Genomic DNA, 11,525 nt, shown 5'->3' on the forward strand with positions numbered 1-11,525 from the left:
TCTGCCTGGAACACTGTTCCCTCAGCAGGGGCCATGCCTCAGATTCAACTCAGCTCTCACCTGCTTGGAGCCTTGGCTCACTGTCCCCTGCAAAGTGGCCCTTCTTCCTGCCCCCTAGTGGTTACACTGTTTGTTTGCATCATTCTATGTGCTTGCTTGCTTGTTTTTGTTTCTTTCCCATTAGACTGGAAACTCCATGAAGGCAGGAGCCTTGCTTGTCTTGTTCACTGCTCTATCTAAAGAGCCTGGATGAGTGCTTGACACATGGTTGTCTCTCATCAGATGTTTGTTGGATGAGTAAGTGAAGAGGCTCCCTGTATCTGAAGCACAGATTGTGCAGGAGGAAAAGGCGTAGCTGCTTGGGGGTGAGATTGCGGAGGCCTTGACTCAGTTTTCAAGTATGACAGGAGCCCCTGAAGGGTTTTACCCAGGGAGTTATGTGGTCAGATCTATATTTTCAAAAGATGCCATGGCTGCCCGTTTCAGGATGAACTAGAGAGGCATGCCTGGAGGCAGGGAGAGCACCAGGTTGATATCACAGTGCTGGACGGGAAGTGATGGGGCGGAACCAGGGCAGTGGCATGCATAGGAGGGAAGTGGACAGATGGGCCGATAGAAGGCCTGGGTCTAGCTGGAAGATGAGAAATCTAAATTTTCCAGCCGAGGCTCGGTAGCAGGTGACTCTGAGGTAAGGACAGAAGACTGGAAATACTGGCTTTCGGATGCCTCCTGTGATCTTCATTTTTATGCCACTTTGGATTTTTACAACTTTGGTAAAGGGAAGGTTTAGTTTCTAGCTCAGGATTTTGAAATAACTAGTCTGTCATGAATATATATATATATATTTTTTGCTTTGTACCATCTACTGTGCTAGGTGGTTTTTATTTTTTTACTTTTATTTTCTTAAATTTTATTTATTTGAGAGATAGAGAATAAGCACAGAGGAGGGGCAGAGAGAGCGAGAGAGCGAGAGAGTGAGAGAGCGAGAGAGAGAGAGAGAGAGAGAGGGAGAGAGAGAGAGAAAATCCTGAGCAGGCTTTGTGCTATGCAGGGCTCAATCCCATGACCTTGGGATCCTGACGTGAGCTGAAATCAAGAGTCGGGTGCTCAACTGACTAGGCCAGCCAGGTGCCCCTAGCTGTTTATTTTAAATGCTCATTAGTAGGTGATTGGTTAAATATGCCCATAGAATGGAAGATGATGTAGCTATTAAAAAGAATAAGGAACTTCTCAGACTGTATCATGAAAAGGACAGATACTTACAGTATGTTATTCAGCGATACAAGCAGGTTGCATCTATGTGTTGGTAAGTGTGTAGGAAAAAAAAGTCTGAAAGGGTAAACATTGAACTGCAGCCACCTCTCGGAAGAAAGTAGAAGGGAACAGAGGAAATCTATTTCTTTCCTTCTATGCTTTGATGTTTGGATTTTTTTACAATGAGCAGATTAAAAAAAAAAAGACTTTCCCCTGAAGTATAGTGTACATACAGAAAGTGCACATCATGCCAAAAGTGTATATAATATGATGAATTTCACAGTCTGGGTGTACCCATAATATCAGTACTAGATCGTTACAGGCCAGCACCCACTTCATGGGAGAGCCTGCGCATGCTCCCTTCTAGGCAAGGCTACCCTGAATTCTAACAGCGTGGATTAGTTCTGCCCGTAGGTATACTCTATATAGAGAGTCGGACTGTATACAACTTTTATAGCGAAAGACAAATTTTCTTTTTATTTATGTAAAAAAATTTTTTAAATGTTTTTTATTTATTTTTGAGAGACAGAGAGAGGCAGCGTGAGGAGGGAGGGTCAGAGAGAGAGAGAGGGAGGTACAGAATCCAAAGCAGGCTCCAGGCTCTGAGCTAGCTGTCAGCACAGAGCCCGACATGGGGCTCAAACCCATGAACCGTGAAATCATGACCTGAGCCAAAGCCGGATGCCTAACCGACTAAGCCACCCAGGCGCCCCATTTTCTTTTTAAAAGAAAGGTCATTGTCCATGTGCCTGTTTCCCTGTCCAGATCACCCCTCAGAGGTGCCGGAGAAGCTCATTCAGGACCGGTTCCGGAAGCTGGGCCGCTTCCCTGAAGCCTTCAGTTCCATTCACTATAAGGGAACGAGGACCTACAACCCTCCGACGGACTTCTCCGGGCTTCGGCGCGCTCTGGAGCAGCAGCTAGAGAACAACACTACACGTTCTCCCCGGCACCCGGGGGTCATCTTCAAAGCCCTGAAGGTCAGTTGGCTCCTGCCCCAGGTGCTTCTCATTGGGGTACAGTGGGTGGTGAGAACATGCCGCTCCCCTGTTGTTGGTGCTGAGGACTGGAAGCCGGGGCTGGAAAGACAGGTATTTTACAGAAAGGAAGTGCATGAGTGGAGTTGACAAGTGTTGAGTGAGCTCATCTTGCCGGGAGCATGAGTCCAGAGGAATCTTGGGTGATAATTAATGACGGGTTCCCATGTCATAGGAAAACCAGGCTTTAAGAGGATAGGAAAATTCATTTCTGCATGGTGTGGCCCAGCCTTGGTAAGTTGACCTTGTCCTGAGGCTCAGTTTTCTGAACAGGAGTCACTTTTTTTTTTTTTAAACCTATATTAATGTATTTAAGAAGGCAACTTTTTGTTATCACTATAAATGGAAAATCAGTGTCACAGGTAGAAGTTTCCCAAGACAAGAAATGAACAGACACACTATGACAGTAAGTGCTGTTTATCGTGTATCAGCATTCAGAGGACTGTGTATGAATTAGTTCATTTAATCCTTATACCACTAGGGCGTCAGTCAGTAGAGTGTGTGACTCTTGATCTCGGGGTTGTGGGTTTGAGCCCCACATGGGTGCAGAGATTATTTAAAAATAAAATCTTGGGGCATATGGGTGACTCAGTTAGTTTAGTGTCCAATTCTTTGTTGAGGCTAAGCTCAGGCTCCCACAGTTTTGGGGGTTAGAGCCCTGCATGGGGCTCTGTGCTGACAGCTTAGAACTTGCTTGGGAGACTCTCCCTCTTACTTTGGCCCTTCTCCATTAGTACTGTTTCTCTCTCTCTCAAATAAAAAGTTAAAAAAAAAATCTTCATAAAGAAAAAAATTGTGGGACACCTGGGTGGCTCAGTTGGTTAAGTGTCCGACTTCAGCTCAGGTCATGGTTTCACAGTTCGTGGGTTCGAGCCCTATGTTGGACTCTGTGCTGACAGCTCAGAGCCTGGAGCCTGCTTCAGATTCTGTGTCTCCCTCTCTCTCTGCCCCTCCCCTGCTCATGCTGTGTCTGTCTGTCTCTCAAATAAACATAAAAAAAAAAAAAAGAAAAAAATCTTACATCACCTCCTCATTTCACAGGTAAGGAAACTGAGGCACAAAGCGGTGAAGTAATAAGTCACACAGTTACTAAGCGGCAGCAGGTGTACACCCTGGCTGCTTTACTCTAGAGGGCTCCATGAGCTCTGTGTAACCAGGAAGATTCTCTTGCTGCTCAACACATAAAGCAACATATTATTTACTCTCTAGAGATTGTTGTTCCTGGAAGGAGACTGGGGCTTGTGTTTTTTTTTTAATTTTATTTTTTTTAATTTAAGGGGTATTAGCAAGTGTTCAGGGGATGATAAAGATAATGCTTTTACCTAAGTGACACTTTGTCTTTAATAGAATTGTGAAATTTTGAAAATGAATTTATTTATATGTTTTTAAAGTATATTCATTTTACTTACGTGTGGGGGGGAGGAAGAGAACACACGCGGGGGAGGGGCAGAGAGAAAGCTGGAGAGAGAGAATCCCAATGTGGTGTTTGATCTAATGAACCATGAGATCATGACCTGAGGTGAAATCAAGAGTTGGGACACTCAACCAACTGAGCCACCCAAGTGTCCCCAGATTTCTCTATTGAAAATATATAGATCATGAAAGCTCTTTCTGTATTTGGAATGATTTTTCTAGGTTATATTCTCCTGAAGTAGATTGTGTCTATAGCATGTGTGTATGTATGCATCTACGCTTTTCTGTCATTTCACATAGTTGGACATGGAGTGCTATTTGAGTATTTTTACTTGTTTATTGTCTTTTTTTTTCTATTTTGTCTGTTTTTAGTATTACAGGGATTTTACTTTCCCCAGTCTCTCATTTATCATTCATCAAGTGGTTCCCTGTGAATGCTGCTTCCTTTCTGCAGTGTGCTCTTTGCCTTATGCTCACTGTGTGGTACCTGCCTGGAGGCTGAGGACGGAGGGGCAGGAAGGGAGCAGTGCCTTTGGGGGCGGGATCTGGAGGGAGGCTGGGGAATGACAAGATTGGAGCTGGGGTGTGAGGACACCCCGAGGATTAGAGGACAGAGACTGGGCCGGGAGGGATAGGAAGGAAGGGGGAGGAGAAAGGGGTTTGGAATAAAATGAGGTACGCTCCAGTACATACTGGCACATATCTGGGGCTTATACGGATTTGCCCAATCCATTGAGTTTTTTAAAAATTATTTTAAAGTTTATTTACCTTGAGAGAGTGCAAGTGGGGGAGAGGCAGAGAGAGAGGGGCAGAGAGAATCCCAAGCAGGCTCTGCACTGTTAGTGTAGAGGCCCATATGGGGCTTGAACCCACAAACCATGAGATTGTGACCTGAGCTGAAGTTGGATGGGTGCTTAACTGCCTGAGCCACCCAAGCGCCCCCTCCATGAGTTTTTAAAAGGTTTGTATTGGGGTGCAATGTAGATAGTGAATATGGGTAAATTGTATATGAGAGTTTCTTGTACTATTCTTTAAACTTTTCTACAGGTTTGAAATTATATCAAAATGAAAAGTTACGTGAAACAAAGTTTGTGGTTTTTTTTTTTAATATAATTTGTTGTCAAATTGGTTTCCATACAACACCCCAAAGTTTCTGGGTTTTGCATCATGGTTGCGTTAGGCTGGATGTTTGTGTCCTCCCAGAATTCATATGTTGAAACCCTGATGCCTGATGTGATGGTATTGGAGGGCCTTTGGGAGGTGATTGGTCCTGAGGATCGTGCTCTGGTGAATGAGAACAGTTTCTTAGAATGAAGCCCCAGAGAGCTCCCTCGCCCCTCCCACCAAGCAAGGACACTGTACAGAGAGGCACCTTCTGTACACCAGGAAGCAGGCCCTCACCAGAACCTGACCTTGCTGGTGTGCAGACCTTGAGCTTCCAGCCTCCAGGTCCGTGAGAAGTACATTTCCGTTGTTTAGAAGCTATCCAGTCCGTGGTATTTGTTTTAGCAGCCTGAACGGACTAAAGACAGTGTTTCGGAGCTTGGGTTCTGGGGTCAGACTTGTTGGAATTCCTGTTCTGCTACTTACTATCCACTTGGTCCTGGGAACTTCAGTTTATTTGTTCGTTGGTTCATTCATTCATTCAAAAAATCAAAGAGTGCATCTGTGTGCCAGGTAGAGGTTGAGGTGCTGGGAATATGGTGGAGAGCAAGATAGACAGTAACTTCTGTCCTTAGAGTACTTCTTCAAACCTTCCTCCTCATCTGTAGCATAGGGACAACAAAAGAATGTTCCCGGGCGCCTGGGTGGCTCAGTTCGTTAAGCATCTGACTCTTGATTCCAGCTCAGGTCATGATCTCATGGTTTGTGGGGTCGAGCCCTGCTTGGGATACTCTTCCTCTCCCTCTGTTTCTACCCCACTCATGCTCGCACATGCTCTCAAAATAGATAAAATTAAAACTAAAAAAAAAAATGAGGGGGTCCCTGGGTGGCTCAGTTAAGTGTCCAACTCTTGATTTTGGCTCAGGTCATGATCTCACAGTTCGTAGGTTTGAGCCCCACGTCGGGCTCTGTGATGAAAGTACAGAGCATGTTTGGGATTCTCTCTCTCTCTCTGCCCTTTCCCTGCTCTTGCTTGCTTGCTCTCTCTCAAAATAAATAAATAAAACTTAAAAAAAAACTGTTCCTGCTGAAGTTGAGCTGAGGATTAAATGAGAGCAACACACTTGAAGAAACAAAGCACTTGGTGTACAGTAAACGTTCAGTAAGTGTTCAGCGGTGTGCATGATCCTAAGGAAAAAACTATGAAAAATGATTGTATTTGAGTAATTCATGAAATACATACTTCCAATTAGATTTGAGGTTAAAGTACACTTAAATGTACTGGTTGATGTCTTTGAAGTGGCTCAAATATAGTCCCCATGGAAGATTCCACTCAGGTATTGCAGACATCCTCAGAAGAGGCAGAATCCATACCCTGTTATACAGAGAGCTGTGAATATGATCAATATTCATTAAAACATTTTTTAATGTTATTTTTGAGAGAGAGTACACGTGCATGCAAGCAGGGGAGGGAGACATGAAATCTGAAGCAGGCTCCAGGCTCTGAGCTATCTGCACAGAGCCCAGTGTGGGGCTAGAACTCATGAACTGTGAAATCATGACCTGAGCCGAAGTTGGAGGCTTAACTGACTGAGCCCCCAGGCACACTGACCAGTATACATTTTAATGACAAGGCCAATGGCTGGGTTCTAGTGTTCCTTAAGGTTTTCTCCAAGCTAATCCAGTTTAATGTTTAAATTAGATTGTCAGGGACACTGAGAGCTGTAAGCAGTAATTAGCACTCAGGGATTTTTTACCCTCAGGAGATTTGGATGTCCTATTCCAGGCCAGTTTGTTAGGCAATTTTGAGAAAAATAGTTACACTCTATGCGTAGGAGTTTGTATGGTTCATGAAGTTTTTTGTAAATACACGAGCCTGGTCAGCTGGAGTTGCAATGATTCTTGGTAACTGGTGTCTGTGGAGTTTCACTTGGACCCTATATTCTCCCTTCGCTGGGGTGGAGACTCAGAACCTGTTGCTTCTCTCCATGGGCAGAAGTTAACCTGTGTAAGCATGTGTTTTTGGCTTTCCCCAGGGAATTGTAGGGTTCTTGCAACTTACTGAAATCCTGGAAAAATTTGTTACTGTCTTTTTTGGTTGTTGCTTTTTAAATTTCTTCAGTCAGAAGTTGTTACTATTCTTATTATCATTCTGATAAAAAGCTACCTCTGAGATCTGCATTAGGCAGGGTTGACCCAGTAGAGTTTTGTTGCTGTTAAAATACACTAACTGAAATCTTCATAGTTCACAGCAGCATATAATAGAATGGCTGTTCTTTCTTCTCCATTTATTTTTAATTTTTTAAGTTTATTTATTTTGAGAGAGACAGAGCGAGTGGGGGAGGGGAAGAAAGAGAGGGAGAGTGAGAGAGTCCCAAAGTGGGGCTTGAACTCATGTACCATGAGATCATGACCTGAGCTGAAGCCAAGAGTTGGATGCTTAACCAACTGAGTCACCCAGGCACCTCTCCATTTATTTTTTATGTTATGTTATGTTTTGTGTTATGTTGTTGTATTTATTTTTACAAGGAGCCTTGAACTCTTTTTGGAACAGACGTGTGGGGATGGGCATAAACATAACCATAAATTATCAATGCCAAAATAATTTATTTGGCTTCCCGGTTCTCCCAGCTTTTTCTTTCTCTCTCTGTTATTCTTAGCCTTGTCCAGTTCCTCACTAACTCAGTAGAAACATTTCATGAAGGCATATGTTCTAATATGACAAATGTAATTTTTTTCCTATATAATTTTCTCTTTATTTTAGATAAGGTATACAGGAATATCATCAAGAAAAAGCATATAAACTTTTAGGAACATGAAGAGACAAATTATAAACGAGGGGATCAAAACTGTGATGCACAAATATAGAAATCTCAAGCGCACTAGGAATCAAAGAAACTTAAATGAAAACCACAGCAGTATGAGGGCAAACACTGAAAAGTCTGGCAAGAAAATATCCAAAAGGATGTGAAGCACTGCAGACTCTTACTGACTTCCATTACAGGGGTGTGGAGGGGGGGTTGCCCTGGGCGGTGCACTCGGTTGAGCATTGGATGCTTGATGTCTGCGCAGGTCATGATCCCAGGGTTGTGGGATCCAGCTTTGTGTTGGGCTTTGTGCTGAGCACGGAGCCTGTTTAAGATTCTCTGTCTTTGTCTGCTCCTCTCCCACACTCTCTCTCTCTCTGTCTCTAAACAAACCAAACACAAACAAAACCAAACCACACCTGCCAGCTGAAGTTAACATTAGTACACACATGGCGCCTGGCTGGCTCAGTTGGTAGAGCGTGCGACTCTTGATCTTGGGGTCATGAGTTTGAGCTCCATTGGGCATAGAGATTACAAAAAAAATTAATTAAAAATAAGTAAAGTTTGAAATGTAATTTAGAAATGTCTAGTATAGGTGAAGGTATGTGTAATATATATTCTAGCTGTAGCATCTCTGGGAATTTGCCTTAAACTTCCACAGGAACACAGGGAGCCCTTTAAGAGGATGTGAATAGCACCATTCTTTGTAATGTCAAAATAATATAAGCTAAGTATGAAAAAGTAGATAAATGGTGGTGTTATATAATTCTTTGCTACTTATTATTTATTACTTTAATCAAAAAAAATTTTAATGTTATTTATTTTTGAAAGAGAGCGATACAGAGCATGAGCAGGGAGGGGTAGAGAGAGGAAGACACAGAATCCAAGGCAGGCTCCAGGCCCTGAGCTGTCAGCACAAAGCCCAACATGGGGCTCAAACTCACAAGCCATGAGATCATGACGTGAGCTGCAGTCAGACACTTAACTGAGCCACCCAGGTGCCCCATTATTTTATTTTGAGAGAGAGAGGGAGGGAGAGAGAGAATTTTAAGCAGGCTGCATGCTCAGCTTATTTAGGGCTTGATCCCACAACTCTGGGATCATGACCTGAGCCAAAATCAAGAGTTGGACACTCAAGCGATTGAGCCACCCTGGTGCCCCTCTTTGCTATTTATTTATGTATTTGTTTATTTTAAAGTTTATTTTGAGAGAGAGCATGCAAGTGGTGGGGGAAGGAAGCAGGCAGAGAGAGGAGAGAGAGAGAATCCCAAGCAGGCTCCATGATGTCAGCATAGAGTGTGACATGGGGCTGGATCCCATGAGCCTGGGATCATGACTTGAGCTGAAATAAGAATCGGATGCTCAGTCAACCCAGGTGCCCCTCTTTGCTACTTATTTTTATTTATTTGTTTGTTTATTTTTTTAATTTTAAATGATGATTTTAGAGAGAGACAGAGCACAAGCAGGGGAAGGGCAGAGAGAGAGGGAGACACAGAATCCAAAGCAGGCTCCAGGCTCTGAGCTGTCAGCACAGAGCTCGATGTGGGGCTTGAACCCACGAACCACAAGATCATGACCTAAGCCGAAGTCAAGTACTTTGACGACTGAGCCACTACTTATTTTAAGGCGCCGGCTACTTATTTTAAGCAGAGAATTAGGGTCATAGGGCACATATGTGCAGTTATACACTTTGCTTTGTTCATGGAACATTGAAGTCTAGCTTTTCCTCCCATGTCATTAAATGTTTATGAAAATGTCTTAAAAAAAAGCTATGCTTTTCATTTATATGGAGAATGGACCATTTTTAAAATTTAGTTAATTTTGCTCTTAGTAGTGGATTTCATCTTTTCCTTCTGCTGTTTTCCATGTATTTAAAGGTATTGTTTACATTGTGCCTATTTCCTTAGGGTAAATGACAACCCCTACTACTATTACTGACTGATGTCACCGATTGCTTACTGTTTGCCATGTAATATGGTGTGCACTGCACGTGTAATAGATGCACTTCATCCTCACACCTGCTCTATGAGGGAAAGGTGTGGAGGCTCAAAGCTAGTTAATTTGCTTGAGATGACTCACTTAGTGAGTGCTGGAGAGTTTGAACCAGCTCGTCTGGCTACCAAGTCCGTGCTTCTAACCCAGTGGTATATAGTCATGCTCAGTAGTTATTCCACCTCTGAGAAGGTCAGAGAGTGTAGTCATCTTTAAAGGTTCCTGGTACACATTACCAGTTGCTTTCAGAAAGGATGGTCCGGGGCACCTGGGTGGCTCAGTCCGGTAAGCGTCTGACTTCGGCTCAGGCCATGATATCGCAGTTCATGGTTTCAAGCCCCGTGTCAGGCTCTGTGCTGACAGCTCAGAGCCTGGAGCCTGTCTTCAGATTCTGTGTCTCCCTCTCTCTCTGACCATCCCCTGCTCATGCTGTCTCTCTCTGTCTCTCAAAAATAAATAAAACATTAAAAAAAGAAAGGATAGTCCCATAAATTGTATTTGATTGGTTATTTTAATGTTTAAAAAGTCATTTTTTTAATTAAAAAAGCAATGTGTGTTCATGATATACAAATCAAATAGTACAGAAATGTGTAAAGTATGAGTTAAGGTCCCTCCCCACGCCTGTCATAACAATCATTAATACTTGCATATGCTTCTAGAAATTTTCAGTGCTACACAAGTATACATATATAATATTTATTCTCCCTTTAAAGGGATCATATGATTCCTATTCTCCAGCTTGCGTTTTTTCACTGAATCTTGAATTATCTTTCTATAGTAGTACATAAAACATACCTCGTCCTTTGCTTTTTTTAATGTTTATTTATTTCTGAGAGACAGAGAGAGCATGAGTGGGGGAGGAGTGGAGAGGGAGAATTCCAAGCAGGCTCCATGCTCAGCTTGGAGCCTGACAAGGGGCTGGATCCCATGACCCGGGATCACGACCTGAGCTGAAATCAAGAGTCAGCAACTCAACTGACTGAGCCACCCGGGCGCCCCTAAAACATACCTCTTTCTTAGTGCACTTTACAGAAGCGGTCAGCTGTATCTTACACTGGACCTCCCACCTGGCTGATGTAGTGCTGTTGGACTCACAGGGAGCCTAAGTGCTCCTTTCCGTGTTCCTTATGGAACAGGAAAGGTGCTGAATGAGAAGGACGGAAGCCTTGGCAGAAGTTCTATGAGAGAGAGGGCTGCAGTAAGCCCTCTGCTCTGTTGGTTCCCCCCCTCTCCCCATTTCCTGATTCATCGTGCTGACCCCATCATTCTTCCTGCCAGTCAGCCATGGTGTGGTCCGGGCCCCAGGCCCTCTTTTCTAGCAGGTTATTTCCCACTTCCTGACCTCTCACTGCTTTGCTCAGGCTCCATGGTGGCAACGGCTCACACTCCTGCGGCCAGAGTATGCCCTCGCTGAGCAGGCAAGTCTGTTTAAAGAGCGGTTCAGGTTTCTACTGAATATGGGAATGAAATATTGAATTAACTTACCTGTATTTACAGTTCTTAATATGTGAGAGAACCATTTTAAAGTTGAATTCATATAGAATGCCTTCTTTAGCCTCCAATCTTTAATTGTAGAAACTCTGACTTTCCAATTCTGTCACATCAGGAGACCTCTGTTTATAAAGCTACTACCTTTGGGAGTTGGGTGGCATCAGTGATTACCTAAGAGTCTCCGTTTTGAGTCAGAAAATTCACTGCTATAGATAAGCTGCTACATAGCGATTGCCACTTCAGATAGCTGTGAAATTAGGTGATTAACTAGTTGTTACTTAACCTTCTAATTTCTGTATAAGTCTAATTACATGAAACAGAAGTTGGTGTTTTGATTTTTTACTTTGCTTTTCTGTTTGGAGTGTCATTGCAACTACTGTATTGTAAATGATGGAAAATAATTGCATATGTTAAAAAAATATGAAAC

General features: G+C 43.2%; 1 protein-coding gene across 2 annotated transcripts in view; it reads left to right on the top strand.

Annotated features, from left to right (window-relative positions):
- ZFYVE1 (zinc finger FYVE-type containing 1) overlaps positions 1 to 11,525 on the top strand; it is a 48,537-nt gene that overhangs the window by 23,987 nt on the left and 13,025 nt on the right. For both annotated transcript variants that reach the window (XM_029951104.1, XM_029951105.1), the window contains exon 4: positions 2,020 to 2,234. In XM_029951104.1, the coding sequence (XP_029806964.1) occupies positions 2,020 to 2,234 (215 nt within the window). The remainder of the gene's footprint in view (positions 1 to 2,019; positions 2,235 to 11,525) is intronic.

This window comes from Suricata suricatta, chromosome 9, assembly GCF_006229205.1.
Source record: "Suricata suricatta isolate VVHF042 chromosome 9, meerkat_22Aug2017_6uvM2_HiC, whole genome shotgun sequence".
NCBI classification, from domain to species: domain Eukaryota; kingdom Metazoa; phylum Chordata; class Mammalia; order Carnivora; family Herpestidae; genus Suricata; species Suricata suricatta.